At 41.2% G+C, this 15,604-nt stretch overlaps 1 protein-coding gene across 6 annotated transcripts; it reads left to right on the forward strand.

The window, feature by feature from the left end:
• The first annotated feature begins 425 nt into the window (after positions 1 to 425).
• prpf4bb (pre-mRNA processing factor 4Bb) lies at positions 426 to 15,459 on the forward strand. Of its 6 annotated transcripts, none has more exons than XM_085468092.1 (20): positions 426 to 892; positions 1,445 to 1,542; positions 1,634 to 2,842; positions 3,251 to 3,356; positions 4,623 to 6,364; positions 7,546 to 7,636; positions 7,910 to 9,042; positions 9,343 to 9,516; positions 9,758 to 9,913; positions 10,255 to 10,336; positions 10,440 to 10,641; positions 12,303 to 12,376; positions 12,528 to 12,618; positions 12,797 to 12,944; positions 13,045 to 13,182; positions 13,290 to 13,443; positions 13,535 to 13,649; positions 13,739 to 13,890; positions 14,019 to 14,105; positions 14,217 to 15,459. In XM_085468092.1, exons 5-20 carry the CDS (start codon positions 6,306 to 6,308, stop codon positions 14,418 to 14,420), a joined length of 3,060 nt encoding a protein of 1,019 aa, XP_085324218.1. In that variant the 5' UTR covers positions 426 to 892; positions 1,445 to 1,542; positions 1,634 to 2,842; positions 3,251 to 3,356; positions 4,623 to 6,305; the 3' UTR covers positions 14,421 to 15,459. The 6 variants fall into 6 exon arrangements, with proteins under 6 accessions (XP_085324218.1, XP_085324220.1, XP_085324217.1 ...); XM_085468094.1 differs by having other exon boundaries at positions 1,634 to 1,695; positions 2,571 to 2,842; positions 3,251 to 6,364; XM_085468091.1 differs by having other exon boundaries at positions 3,251 to 6,364.
• Positions 15,460 to 15,604: the final 145 nt, after the last annotated feature.

Consider the following 15,604-nt stretch of genomic DNA (forward strand, 5'->3'; position numbering starts at 1 on the left):
AACCTGAGATGCTGGCGTTTCAGGCATAATAACGTTAATTTACAAATCGACACAGGATTGTAATGAATCAATATCACTTTTTTCAATTTAGCATGGATTGTAATCAGAAAAGCGATAATCAAAACCCACCCCTAATCAAGAACTTGCAAAGTAAAAACATGATCTATGTAAGGTAGCCCTTTTGTTATTTACAGTTAACAAGAGGATTAGTGTTACTGTGCGCTGGCTGAGTCTGTTTCTTTTCTTAGAAATAGTTTCTCCTGCCCTGGAGAAAATCCACTTGCATGGAACAGAAGAGGCTGTGGAGTGCAGGAACTACACTGCAAGCTGGTAGATATGCAGGTATTCCTGGGTCCTGCAGACTATCACCTAAAAACAATAAACAAAATGATTTTCTAAACTGTGTAGCAATGTAATGTACGTATAGTGCCAAATACATTTTTGTAGTCTTCATCAGCTTTAATTCACATGGAAGTGTTCCTAAAGTCATATGCTGTAATGATATTTACATTATGAAAACATGATTTTGGACATTTCAAGTTTTTCACTTCGGCAGATAAAATGAATTGAGCAAAATCAACTCAAAATATTCCCACACGCCAGAACGTCCTCTCTTCCTCGCTGGCTCCATATCTGTCAGTGGAATGATCACCTCGTCGCTATCTGTCACCATCAACACACTCCACGAATCCCGTGGATGATTCACTTCCTTATATCTGTTTGAATCAGGTACCGAAGCAGTTACGTGCGTAATGAAGCTTCGGACGTCACTGGTCACGTGACTTTTGCCAAACGAAGCAAGCCTCGACACAGTGCTTCTGAACCAGTGTGTTGTTTTTTTTCGACACACGCTCCGGAGCGTCAGCTTCAAGCGGGCCATCACTACTACACGGTAAAAACAAAGAGCATCATTTGTCAGCTCTAAGATTTTGCAAACGAGGGCATAAAAAAACTGTCAAGGCTTTGAAATTGGGTAACTTCAACCTGAGGTGAACAAAGACGTTATTTTTCACGCTCTGCTTCATTTGGCTTGGTTTTTGTTTAATAAATAATGACATGGTGTAATCGATTGATCTGAGGGTGTACTTTAGTTTTACCATGTCTGTGTTGTATCTAATGCGTGTACGCGCCCTTAATGAAAAGGAGCTTGTGATTGCAACCTTTTTAAATGATGATCACACCCAATAAATACAAGTTTAGGTTCAAAATAATTCACATGAATTAGGCAGTATTATAAGATACAGTACACTAGTTCCACTTTGTAACCTGGGTGGTTTTACACTGTTTATTTTGTGACGCAGCTGTTGGACCTACAGCACTGCTTAAATATCGCCATTACAGGCTTTGACTGTCACCCATATGCAATTTTACAGCTATGCTTAACTAAGCACTTGAGAGGAGTAAAATTAAGGGTTTCTGCAACTCCTGTTTTCTAATTTGTTAGCTCTTCACAGACATTCTCCTCTCTGCCACACCCTGCACCCACACTGATGGTCTTAACGTCCACAATTAACTTCAAGTCACCGCCCAGTCTGGCTGAAGGTACAAGACTTTCTTGATTTTAATTTAAATTAGTATAAACCTAAAAATGAAACCAATGACGAATAACACTGTTCCTTCTGTTTCAATCCAGTAGGCTCCTGGTATTCATGTGGATGTCTTTTTGACACATGCCACCCACCTAAACACTGCAAAGTAAGCACCCCACACCATGGAAATGGCACTCCACCCAAAACGGCACAAAAAATCTGATTCCAAGATTTCCAGATCCCAGTACTGATCAGGCATTTGCAGTGCACAGTGGAACACACCTAATGTCCATTGCCCCAACTGGTCTGAGCTGTTTTTGATTTCAGAAGGGGGTTTTCTGGTTGTTCTCATCCTTTAAAGCAAACATCAACTGAATATGCTTAGCTCATACTCCCAAACCCACTTCTTTGCCCTTGTAAATTGCCTGTCAGCCCTTATTCTCTCAGAAAAGTAAACAAAAGAGGCTCGTAAAGCAAAACTGTTAAGAAGACGAGAAAGAAAAAATATGGATACATCTGTCAGGCAACAAATGACATCTGCTTGATAGGAGCAGGCGTTCTTCTTTTATTTAGAAGAGCTGCCTAAGCTTCACATTGAGGAAGTCATTCTGAGCTATAACTCTATCTTTGTCTGCAGCAGCAGCAGACAAAACCCAGTGAAGAGTGCAAAGGCTAGGGTGACAGCAGGTTAGCAAACTGCCTGAGTGTCTTTAACAGGCTCTATAATGGACTGCGGTTGTCTTCAGCGAGCATCTGTTGGACCCCATGTTTTATGGCTCCGTCCTTATTGTGTCTCCAGTAAAGCCCAACGAGCAGAGAGCTGAACAGTCAAGGTAGACTTAATGTCTGCTTGGGGTTTTTTTCTCAGGGAAATACGAGTTGCAGTCATGAATCAGATCTACCGTGTCAGTGTGCCTTTATTTGTGAAATGTCCATTCATCAGTAATGTGGCTGCAGATCTTAAAGCACAGTGATTGTATAACTGTGCAAAGGTGCAGTTTTTACCCATGCTAACAATTCAATTCAATTTTATTTATACAGCGTGAAATCACAACAACTATTGCCTCATGGCGCTTTATATTGTAAGGTAAACCCTACAATAATACATACAGAGAAAAACCCAACAATCATATGACCCCCTATGAGCAAGCACTTTGGCAACAGTGGGAAGGAAAAACTCCCTTTTAACAGGAAGAAACCTCTGGCAGAACCAGGCTCAGGGAGGGGCGGGGCCATCTGCTGTGAGCGGCTGAAGTGAGAGAAGGAAGACAGGATAAAGACAGGCTGTGGAAGAGAGTCAGAGAATAATACAGGTAACAACATGTCCATGTATCAGTATGTGGTTGATCAGCCCATATGTGCATTATGACCTTTTAAACAAGTATTCTCACAAGATGAAACACATTTTTCATCAGCAGCTTGTTTTGCATATGTTGTTCTCTGTAATCACAATGATGCTGATCAAATAGCATCAAAATGCTAATCAAAAGCATCCCTAGAAAAATGAAGACTGGAGCTTTAAAAGACATAATCACTAAATATGAAGGAAAACAAATTTGGTATAAATGAACTGGTTCAACTTAGGTTCTTAGGATTTTGACATATACTGCAGCTAGCCACTGGGGAACATTCACAATATCTTGGCTTTGCCTCTGGGTAGCTGGCATGTTCACAGCCCTATCCAATCTGGCTCTAACTCTGTGACAAATGTTCTGATTAAGGGTCTCATCATTTATGGGTATGGATCGAAATATAGCAGCAATCACCAGGACGCTTCGGACTTTCTCGACTTGAAACAGGATCTTGAGATCAGCACCTTCTCTCAAAGTATGTAATCATTACTTATGCTTCTAGCATTACAGCTTACTGCTGCTATTATTCGACACTTGTGCCAAACAGTGAAACGGTACATTATATGTTCTATATGCTCTCATTAAAGTCAGATTTATTCTAGATTTACAGTTGTACAGATGTAAAATTTAAGCAGATTTTTAACCTAAAATAAGGAAATAGGAAATGTTAAAATAAAGTTTCCTGCATCTGAACAAGGCCTGACAACATAGTTTTATGGACACTCTGGTATCTTAAAACTAAATGTTCTTAAGCTGCTTTGTTAAGTCAAATGAATACAGTAAAAAAAGATAAATGATATTGATGAAACGCAGGTGTCAGAAATTATTTTAGGCAAGAACTTCAAGCTTTACACAATATAAGTAGTTACACACCTCATAAATCATACAATGTAAGACAGACTGGTCTTTAGATTGCACGGCAGAATGGAGTATACAACATTTGCCTCGTACTGTATACTGCCATGATTTACTGGGCACACTGGGATGGGGCTGTGAACTAATGGAATATCTAATGTCTCTGTGAAAGAGACTTTAATCAGTTGTGAGACCTCCAGCTTGCAACTTTACCATATAAATCTGAGATAGGCTGCACGGCAGAAGGCCCAGGCTGTGAGTTACATCCCGAGGCTCTGTGTGTTTATACTCTGTACATACAGTGTGGATTTACGTGAGAGGGGTTCCAGTAAAACTCAAGTCGCGTTGGGTATTTTTCGGTATATGCTTGTTGTACTTGTAAACAAAATCTCAGAGTACTCAAACATACACAAATCAAGATGTCATCAAACACATGATGATAATAGTACCATCTGCAGTATCATCATTTGCCAGAAAATCTCATCCCATCTGCCAGGATGTCAGCATTAATGCCGTTATGTCTTCATGCTTCCATTACTTCGTCACTGTTGTGGAGCAGCCACAGGTGTCTCACAATACCACAATTTACTGCTTGATATAAAACTGTCACAAGTGGATAATGCCCAGCCCTTGAATGCGCTTGCATCCGTGAAAGTCATGCGGTTTCACAGAGCTGTGCGCCGAACAGCTCGCAACTTTTTGTGTTGCGAACATGATGTCTCAGATCTGTCTGACCTTATTTTGCATTTTGTATGAGGCAACACGATAAAGCAGATGTGGTGTTTGGTGTTTTTTTTTAACTCTGTCTTTCAGAGTCACATGCTGTTTTTCCCCTTTTCAGAAGGATTACCACTTTCTGATACTGGACTTGTTCTTGTTTTTCCAGGTCTGATGACTACCATAAGAAAAAGGCTATTTATAGAAGTGTGTAGAAGTGTTGAACCGCTGAACATTTCTGTATTGTTTGCTAGGATGTATGGAAATATCTTTGCTAAGTTGTCTGTCATGTGTAGGCACTATACTGGTTCATCCCTTGTGCTATGTGTCTTTTTATGTTTGGATGATTCGTAGGTCAGTGTTAAGTGGCTTAACAAGCTCACACAAAAAGCACATTCCTCTAAGGTACAAGAACCTGACCAATGACCTGAGGATACTGTAAATAAAAGGCAATGAAGTTCAGGCAAAGAACTCAAGTATCACACAGTGACACGCTTTTACTTGTTCTATTTTTACCACAATAATACTAAGTAACTTCCGCAAAATCATTGCTGTTAAAATGTTGCACTGGAGATAAAACTGTAATCATTCATGTGTCATTCTGTTGAATATTGGCGCACACTGAGGTGCGCAATCATGATGCGCACGAGGGGTTTTCAGCAACCACATGAACCACTACAGATGATCCACCTGTAATTAACCTCGTGAGCCATCGTGTGGTAAAAGCAGACCGAACAGGCTCCAACAGCATGTCCTTTGCACGACTATGTTTTCAGTCTTTCTATAGCCAATGTGGTCATTTAAAATCCTGTATCCAAGTCTTCAGGTCGCCCATCTATTTATACAGAAAAAATACGAAAATTCAAATAAGATCAAGGACATCGTGGGGTATTTGTTATACATTTGTCTTTATTATCCTTTATTTATCCAGGTGAGATTTAAATCTAATTTCCAAGAAAGGCCTGGCCAATAGGGCAGCAAAAGCTAATACGACACATAATAATATAACAAGTAAAAAACAAATACTATATTGCATACAGACAAGTGAGCACAAACGTGTGAATAATACAAAATAGCAGATCATTAAAAGCCACATTAAAAACAGTCACACTGGCTAAAAGAGCTATTCTCTCGCTTTAAATATACATACAGGACAACACATACAGTACACAAACAGTAAATATAAATTTAGAGTAACGCACCTTAAAATTTCTGGTTAATCACTTAATATCTTGAATTGCGTATCTCAGAACACTATCTTACTCTGCAATTTTTCCATTTGTACGTTAGCATTTCGACATTTTAAGATAATAACACGAAATTTCAACATTTGCAACTTAAAAACTTTGGTTAATAATTTTACATTTCAAATTGCTTATTACAATTTTTTCACTCAGAAATAATTTGAAATTTCGAGATACTTAGTAGGTGAAAAATTTGACATAATTACCAAAAATTTATAAATATTTTAATTTGGCAGTTGTTCAGGCAGGGGGTGTCTGTGTGTAATGTAAGTGGCTAATCTCCAAAAGTTGATTCTGTTCATCTGGACGTAGCGTTTTGTGGGAGAAACGTTTCGTCACTCATCCAAGTGACTTCTTCGAAGAAGTCACTTACTTAGGTAAACGTTACTTACCTGGATGATTGAGCATGCATCAAGACGTAAGTGGCTAATATGAAAATTTCAAGTTACACAAGCACACACTCTAGTGGACAAAGAACAGACTTCAGTGCACAAATTCTGACTGCGATGCGCCGCCAAAACACCAGAGGAACGTGTCAGTATTTTGATATCATTGTACCCATGTGGAGAAAGTAGCCGAAGAAGAAAAAGCCCCCTCAGCTGAGGAAAATGGCCGACGTTGAGATGGAGATCTCGTCCAGGAGAATGAATAATGGCAACGAGCACGTGTAAGTTATTAAATTACAGATACTTAAAGTTTGTGGCAGTAAGTTATAGGCCTCTTTCAGGTCGAATATGAAGGGAAGTGTTATCATTGCCGGGGCTAACGGAGTAGCAAGTTCACGTTGTTGCCGGGGCATGCTCACGATAGGCTAACGTTCTTGGCTAGCTAGCTAATGTTCTTCAGCGCGGCTAGCACTAAGTTTCGGTGATAGCATGTAGAAGTGTACCTCATCCGCGTTTGTGTGTATTTGCCTCAATAAAGTGTACCTGCTAAGCCACACGCAGTGTAAGGTTTGTACTCGCTCCCAAGCAGCTATCATGTAATGTAAGTTAGCATAGCAAAAATTATTCAGTGGATGTAGCTGCTTAGCACTAACTTTGCTAAAGACGGTTAGCATGTCAGAGCTAATGAGTGAAAATCATCTTGGCGGTCTCGCTCGGAGAAAGAGGGAGCAAGTGAAGGTTACACGTGGATTTACCGAGTGTCACTCTCTCATCAACGAGCGATTCTGATCAGTGTTTCTACAGCTTCATGCTAAACTGACCACGTTATATAATCCCGGTATGCCCGATGTTAAACACCTTACGCTTACCTAAAATGGTACACTTCGGGCGATGATGGGTTAAACTCGGAAATGAATGTTGTGTAAGCTATGAACTGATTTTTAGACTAAATGTTCACAATGACTGCAAGTTACCTCGAGGAAAGAATAGCTATCTTTATGATCTTTTTATGTACATGTATTAAAATTAAAACTACTGATCACGTTGTATGATGTTTGTTACTGTAAATCGTGTTCACTTCATTGTGTATTAAAGAAATAATAATTGGACAGAGTTTCCTATTTTTCCAGATTTAAAGGGGAAAAAATAATAGTGCCACAAGAAGATTTGATGTGTAACTGAAATTTTTAGTTGATTATCATAGTGTTTTATATCCCAGACACTTAAACTTAAGCACCTGTCAGTATTTTGGACAGATGGCAGAACTCTGTGCGTCTCATTTTATGGGATGTTATCAGTTGCATTCAGGGTCAGGCATTGCTATGGTCGTGTGTTCCTACTACCAGTCCAAAAACAATATTTGACACAGTTGTGTCTATTTTTTAGACCTTTGTTTCCTTTTGACTTCAGTCAGCCAAATAATTTAGCACTAAAGCAATTAAATATTTTTTTTTTGAAACAGGAAGCAAGATCTGGAAAGCCATGAACGAAGTGGAAATGAGGACAGCGGCGACATATCTGAAGAGGAGGAGGAGGAGGTAGGGCTTGACAATGTGAGGACCTAAATGCCATCAAGTGGTGTCATCTCTTTTAACACAAAACTCAGACTATACCAAACTGTGCTACTATAACTTGCTGTAGGATCAACTTTTACCAAAATTTAGTAACACTTTTTGTCTACATCAGTCATTCTGAATACAGTCTAGGTTGGTTAGGTGGTAAAAACTCAAAGAAAACAAGATTATATCTGTTTACACCATAACTAAGAATTACAGAGATCATCTGTCAACTAAATTGATTGTTATCCTGGTATGTTCACATCCTAGGAGGAGGCTGAAACTAATGGCGAGAAGACAGAGGAGGGGTCCAAACATCACAGCAGTAGCGGTAAACACAAGCGGAAAAAACACAAGCATCGCAGTAAGCACAAAAAGCACAAACATGCCTCTGATGAGGACAAGGACCGCAAACGCAAGCATCGTCACAAACATAGGAAACACAAACGCAAAGAGGGCTCCTCTCCCTCTGCCGCTGTCCTCTTTGGCTCCTCTACTCATAGAAAAGCTGAATCTTCTCCTTCTTCTGGAAATCCAAGTCTGGATGACAGGGCCTTGCTGGAGGATTTGGAGAAACAGAGGGCCATGATCAAAGCTGAACTTGACAGCCAGTTGATGGAGGGAAAAGTTCAGTCTGGCATGGGTTTGATCCTTCAGGGGTATAACTCTGGATCTGAAGAGGATGGAGATGCAAGGTTCAGAAATGGAGAACCACGACAAAGGGGCAGCTCAGGTAAACCTATATCACCCAGAGGAAAAAGTGGCAAATCTAGACGGGACTCAACAGAGGGCAGTAAGTCTAGCTCCAAACGCCGTAGTCGGAGTAAGTCTGCAGACAAGCTAGCCAAGGAGTCTAAGCAGGACAAGGTGACCAAAAGCACCAAGGACACAGGTGTAAAAGACAGAGGGCGAGGAAGGAGCAGGTCAAAAGACAGGAAGGGTTCACACAGCACTGATAGGTCCAAGGAGAGAAGGAAGTCCAACTCTCCTTCCAGCTTCAGGGGAGAGCAGAAAGTCGGCCGCACTGATAAACGGTCCTCTCCGCAGCGGGATGACAGACCCAACCAGGAAAGAGTGAGCCGACGGTCCAGATCGCCTGGACGAGAACGGCCAAGTCGCTCAGACGCTGACCGGGACAAACGGCCAGCCAAGTCACCATCCAAGGACACTTCTTTAGGAAAGGAAAACCGCTCCCCTCATAGACGAGGGGCTCACAGCCCTGCAAGGAAACGCAGCGCTTCCCCTCGCCATAGAGATGCCCGCTACCCTTCGGCTAGTGCCTCAGAAAGGATATCAAAACAGAGCCACTCTCCATCCAGAACTAGGTTCTCGCCCCAGAGACGCCGTAGCCGCTCACTAGAGGTCAGGAGGCGAGATGCTGAGAGACAGGAGTCACCACTGAGGTTAGTGCACACCTCTGGCTTTTCCAACGTTTCCCATAATAAGCTGATTGTGACAGATGACAGAATTGTCTTTCAGTTTCAGATGAATAAAAGTGAGTTTGCAAAAATGTAAAATATTTGAGTGTTCATTTATAAAAGCTAAAGATTTATTTATTTATTTATTTTTTTGTAAACTGGAAGATAATGATATATTTAACTTAGTTTAAATGCTGATCCAAAGTTGCGGAGAAAAAAAAGTCTTGAAGGCGCAAAAGTAAAGTTATGACAGATTTTGAAATATTATTTTTTATGTTCTTCCAGGAAGCGCTCTCGGGCAGATGTTGGACCAGGCAGAGACCGATCGCGTGATACCAGTCCGAGATCATCGTCTCGCCGCAGGATGAGTCGCTCGCCTCTAAGACGACGGTCCCCATCGCCACGCCGCCGCTCCCGCTCTTCCCCCCGCAGACGGAGCAGGTCTCCACTGAGACGGAGGTGATGGCCGCTCACTTTTCACTCAACTTGTCTACATGTGACAGAAGACATTATCCCAAGTCACAACAAAGCAGTTCTCAAAAGTCGCTGGAGAACTCTTGTGTTTCTCTAATTAGTTTTTGGTGGTCCAACAGTTGTTTAGATATGAATTCTGTTTATATCCCTGTCTGCTAGTACCTTTCCCCCCTCTTTTCTTTTTGAAGTAAATAATGATTCCTGTCATCACGTCTGTGCCTCACAGGTCTGGGGAGAGAGACCGATATGGTCGACTCCGACAGTATCGACGCTCAATGTCCCGCGATCGGGAAAGAAGACGACGCAACAGAGATGAAGACAAGTTCAAGGGAAGTCTCTCAGAAGGCATGAAAGTCGATCAGGAGTCCTCAGAGGAAGAAGTGTAAGTAAAAGTGATATAAAAACTAAGATCCGATCGGGTTCACCATACAGAGTTCAAATTTGCTGTGAAACGGTGTGGTACGTCTCTGCAGCCATTCATATCAACTGCTTTTGGTGAATTAATGCTGGCACTAATGAATCAAAACAAAGTTGAGTCCTTAGCATTTGTAGATATTGATTAGAAATAAGACAATTTTTACCATCTCGTCTTTGAGGACGTCCATGATCTGTAGCTGATATCATATCCTGTTTCACATTAATGCATCAGGGCACGATTTGTTGCTTAGTCGTTAACAGGAAAGTGTTTCCTTTGTAATTTTAATTTCTGGCATGTTTTTGCAGTTTGGAGGATTTTGATGGTGAGGAGATAGATGAAGAAGCTCTCATTGAGCAGCGCCGCCAACAGCGCATGGCCATCGTCCAGGTCTGTTTATACCCACGCTAATTCATGTCTGGAATTTTTGTAACTTCTATAAGTGGATTTGATGAGTGACCTTCTTACATCAGCTGTTCTTTCCACTTTACAGAAGTACAAAATCGTGAACGAGGACACCAATCAGACGTCAGAGCCCAGCAGCCCCCAGAGCAGCACGCGTAGCCGTTCGCCCTCACCCGATGACATCTTGGAGCGAGTAGCCGCAGACGTGAAGGAGTACGAGCGCGAGAACGTTAACACCTTCGAGGCCAGCATCAAAGCCAAGCACAACCTCATCGCCCAGGAGAAAGATGGTAATGTTCCAATCAGAATGATGACTGTTAGCATACAAGGCCAACTGAATGAACCACACTGTCAGCTGTGAGCATCCTGGTTGGCTGCAAATTCAGGGGATCTCTTTAAAATAGTCTAATGGATTATAGGAGGATGCAGATATGTTCTTTTCCTTCTCCTTGTTAGCATGGAGAAGGACTTGAATCTCTTAAAGACTCTTGTATGTTACCCTATTACCTGCTTGTCACAATAAGAGCAAGCAGAAGCCTTTTGAGAGTTTTTTTTTTTTTTAATTGTTATTAGTATTTTATTTATGTTTTTTAGCTGAAATGTTATTTCCAGAACTACTGCAGAGGTTGAAATCTACTTTTTCGCACCTGACACTGGCAGGTGTTTTGGCTGATCTGAGCATAAGTGGACAGCTTAAGCACAGAAGTGAATGCATTCAGGACACAGTAATGTCTGATTGCTTGAACTGCAGGAGGTCTGGGTGTGTTAGAGCCACTTGTTTTTAGCAGCGTGTTCTTTGATGTGTCCTTGGCCATACTACATCACTGCATACTGACCTGACATCCTACAAAGTATACTCTCTTCCTTTATGTGCTCCTGAATTTTATTATAAAGTTAAACAGGCAGAATGAATGAATTAAAAGTGGGAGACCCCATCTGTATTGTTTTGATTCTGCCATAGCTAACATATGAAATGCATTGCATTTCCCACCAGTTTAAATCAACGCATTTGGTCTTTGCGACTGTTTGTTTTTTGTTTTGCATATGAAGCGGAAGAATCCAAATTTAAATACCAGTGACCGCTGAAAACACATAACAAACACAGAGCTCGTTTAAAATGGTCAGTTTTAGGCCAAATACAAACGTGCCTTCATGTGTTATCTTAGCAAAAAGGCGACAGCTTGACCCAGGTAACGACAGACTGTTCTGCGCTGTCCTTCCTTTACTTCCACCCCTCACTTAAGCCTTTGAAATTTTTCTGAAAAGAGATTTGAGTCGCTGCCTGTGCCCACTTGATCACTGAAGAGCACAGTCTTCTGTGAGCATGGCGGAGAGATGAAACCTAACAGTTAAAAGCTCCTTCTGTCAGAGATGGCAATCTTTTGGACAGCCTGTTCCCAGTTTTCTGGCTGTGATTTTTGTTGAAAGCAAAATGGCACTTTTCAGTTTTTTGTTTTTTTTTTCTTTCTTTCTTTTGGTTTTGTCACGGTCCCTTCAGCAGAAATGAATCAAATCAAGTTTATAAACGTGAAATGTGATTAAAAAGCGTTTTTACATTACTTGAAATTGGAGCTAGGACGCTGCATTAATATTGCTTCCCTGCAGTTTGGAACAATTTGGTATTTTCATTTTAACACAGGGGCATGTTAAAAAACGTCCAGTACAGGAAGTACACATGTCTAAAAGGGTATTTGGTGGCTCGTTTGTGTGAGAAATGCAGCGTTTTGTGATGCAGGGATTTTAATTTTGTTTCTTTCTGTCATGTGTTCATTCAGTTGCTGGCTTGTAATCCAAAGCCTGGTGTCTCTGCCACCTGCAGCATGTTTTGATCTCTGCAGAGTATGTGAATCAAACACAAGTTCCAGATATACTGTTTTTTACAACATGCTGAATGAGCAGAAACTCATCTTTTGCTGGTATAATTTGTTGTTGTTGTTGTTGTGTGTCTCAGGATCTAACCCGAAGAAGCCTTCAGCTCCAGACATGTTTACCGAGTCAGATGACATGTTTGCTGCAGACTTTGACGTAAGTATTTAAATACTGAGCTCAGTAGGGCATCTTAAAATCTTCACTTATTTTTAATTTGTGTCTTTGTGTCGTTCTTCAGAAGAGTGTAAATTATTGAGGCACACCAGTGAATTACTGACCTCTGTTTTTTTTCATGCTGTTTCTGCAGAGTGCCAGGATGAGAGCAGCAGGTGTAGGAAAGGACTTCAAGGAGAACCCCAACCTCAGGGACAACTGGACTGATGCTGAGGGTTACTACCGTAAGTGTTTCCTTTCTGTTAACTGTAGGTTAAGGTGACATTTTATGCTTGTTTAATGTCACCAGGAATGAAGGTTGTAGCCTGTTTGCGTTCGTCGCACATCAAAGTTTGTTTTTAAGTGCAACGAGAGACTTCGTCTCAGTCATTTTACACATTTGTAAATTGTGTTGTTGTTTAGGAGTGAACATCGGGGAGACGCTGGACAAACGTTACGACGTGTATGGCTACACTGGACAAGGTGTGTTCAGCAATGTGATCAGAGCCAGAGACACTGCCAGAGCCGGCCAGGAGGTGGCAATCAAGATCATCCGAAACAACGAGCTCATGTGAGTCTTCCCATGAATGCCAGCATTTCATATGTGAAAGTTATTGATCTGTTTAAATACCGTAATGGCTTCACTCCTGACAAGATGTATGTTTGAACAGGCACAAGACCGGATTAAAAGAGCTGGAATTCCTCAAGAAGCTGAATGACGCTGATCCCGATGACAAGTTCCACTGCCTGCGCCTTTTCAGGCACTTTTACCACAAGCAGCATCTTTGTTTGGTGTTTGAGCCTCTAAGGTACTCAGAGAGAGGACATCACATTCATTTTCATCATATTTTGAAAGGTGTGCTTTTCATCAATTACCTCAGCATAATTCATGAGTTTGTAAATTTTTCATTTGTAGCATGAATTTGCGAGAGGTGCTGAAGAAGTACGGTAAAGATGTTGGGCTTCACATCAAAGCTGTGCGTTCCTACAGCCAGCAGCTCTTCTTGGCTCTCAAGCTGCTCAAACGATGCAACATCCTCCACGCCGACATCAAGCCAGATAATATCCTGGTATGACTCAAATGCTCAGTCATCTTAAATCGGCTCACAGAATGACCAAAGTAGTTGTGCCACGTGTGATTTCTATTCATGTCTTTAAAAGGTGAATGAGTCAAAGACCATCCTGAAGCTGTGTGACTTTGGTTCGGCGTCACATGTTGCTGACAATGACATCACACCATATCTGGTCAGCAGATTTTACAGGGCTCCAGAAATTAGTAAGTACCACTATTTATTCTTTTCTTTAAATATTCACCATTAATCAGCTCGTTTTAAATTTGAAGTTTGCTCATAATTTCTTCCTCAGTCATAGGAAAGCCGTACGACTATGGCATCGACATGTGGTCCGTCGGCTGCACTCTGTACGAGCTTTACACAGGCAAAATCCTGCTTCCTGGATCTTCCAACAATCACATGCTCAAGCTGGCTATGGACCTCAAGGGCAAGATGCCCAACAAGGTGAAATTGCATCATATAATTTCAGTTCCTTTAGTGATTGTTTCCCCTTTTCTAGATGAAGGGAGATGTGTTGCTCTACTGTGCACTGTTCAAGAAGACTGATGCAATGTTTTGGATTCTTTCCACAGATGATCCGTAAAGGATTGTTCAAAGACCAGCACTTCGATCAGAATTTGAACTTCTTGTACATTGAAGTAGACAAAGTGACTGAAAGGGTAAGGTGTTCTTTCTTGCCTCTAAACCATTCTTTTTCTTTTTTTTTACATGTCCCTCTATTTTAATAGCAGTTTTAAAAGTTTTATATTTTTGTTGCTCAACGCCTTTAGGAGAAGGTGACAGTGATGAGCACCATCAACCCCACCAAAGACCTGCTGGCAGACATGATAGGAGGCCAGCGGCTGCCTGAGGACCAGAGGAAGAAGGTAATGCAGCTGAAGGACCTGCTGGATGGAACGCTGATGCTGGACCCAGCCAAGCGCATCAGTATCAACCAGGCTCTGCAGCACCCCTTTATCCAGGAGAAGATCTGAAACGCTGAACACCATACACTCCCAGAGCAACACAGACAGAGCCAACCACTAAACCTGCTCTGACGGGAACTCTGCAGTGAGGCAGACAACTCACAGACTGTTCAGAATGTCATGGGTTTTTTTTTTTTTTTTCGTCCTCAGCTTCATTTTGTTTATGGATGCATAATTGTGTTTTATTGTAAATAGATCATTGAAATGGTAGCCATTCTTGAAAACATAGGTTTGTTTTTTTTTCTTCAATTGTCACTGTAAACTTTTCCCTGATATCCAATGAGTTACAGTTTCTTTTTTTAATTTAACTGGCATCGGAGAAACAGATGTTTAAAAGAAAAATATGATTCCTGTAAATACTGTGTATGTCTATTGCATTAACAATCTCGAGCAGCAGACAGTTGAATTTTGTCGTAGTTGCAGACGTCCTAACATAAACACACCTTTCCTCTTTTATAACCACATTGCTCATTGTGGGGCGATGCATGCTTTTGAATGTGCACCCTTTGTGCTATAGATTTGCGTGGTGCAGGCCTGTAAAAATGCTCTGTATGTGCATCAGTGTCCCACATGTGACGACGACAACCTCCCCGCTCCACCACTAACCAGTCCTCGGGTCTCGAGGTCTGAGCTGAAGGAATAGATGCATATTATGGACTCCTTACAAAAAGTTTTTGTTTTTTCTTAATTTTTAAAGCAGGTAGTCATTGTTTTCTGTTGCCGGTCGATTCCATTTTTAACCTTCCTCTCCCTCCAGCACTCTGGCTAGGTCGTGGCTCTTAAGGCTCTCACATTCAAGTGCCTCCTGTACGAGCCTAGTGTGTTAAAACACCAAACAATGCTGGCCGATTGAAGCCAACCCCACCTCTCTTCCACTGTTGTATATAGTCCATAGTTACTGTCATTTCATGTATGATTTGTTTTGTTTCAAGTAAGTGGTTAAAAAAAAAAAAATCTTGTGATTTCAATAAAGAATAGTTGTGGAAACGCTGCTGAAAGAGCACCTTCAGTATAAGAAGTTTTTAGTAATAAAATGTTTCCTATTGTATACCAAACACCCTTTCTTCATTTGAATGTGATGTAGCACTGTTCAGCTTGTTTATCCATAATTTTAATGGCTTTTCTGGTGTAGAGATGCATGAACAGAATTGAGAATGGAGAGGGGGGGGGTGTCTTACTTCACAGGATCCTCC

Source organism: Copadichromis virginalis, linkage group LG9, assembly GCF_057382275.1.
Source record: "Copadichromis virginalis isolate Kocher_CV1m ecotype Utaka linkage group LG9, C_Virginalis_male_GT1.1, whole genome shotgun sequence".
NCBI classification, from domain to species: domain Eukaryota; kingdom Metazoa; phylum Chordata; class Actinopteri; order Cichliformes; family Cichlidae; genus Copadichromis; species Copadichromis virginalis.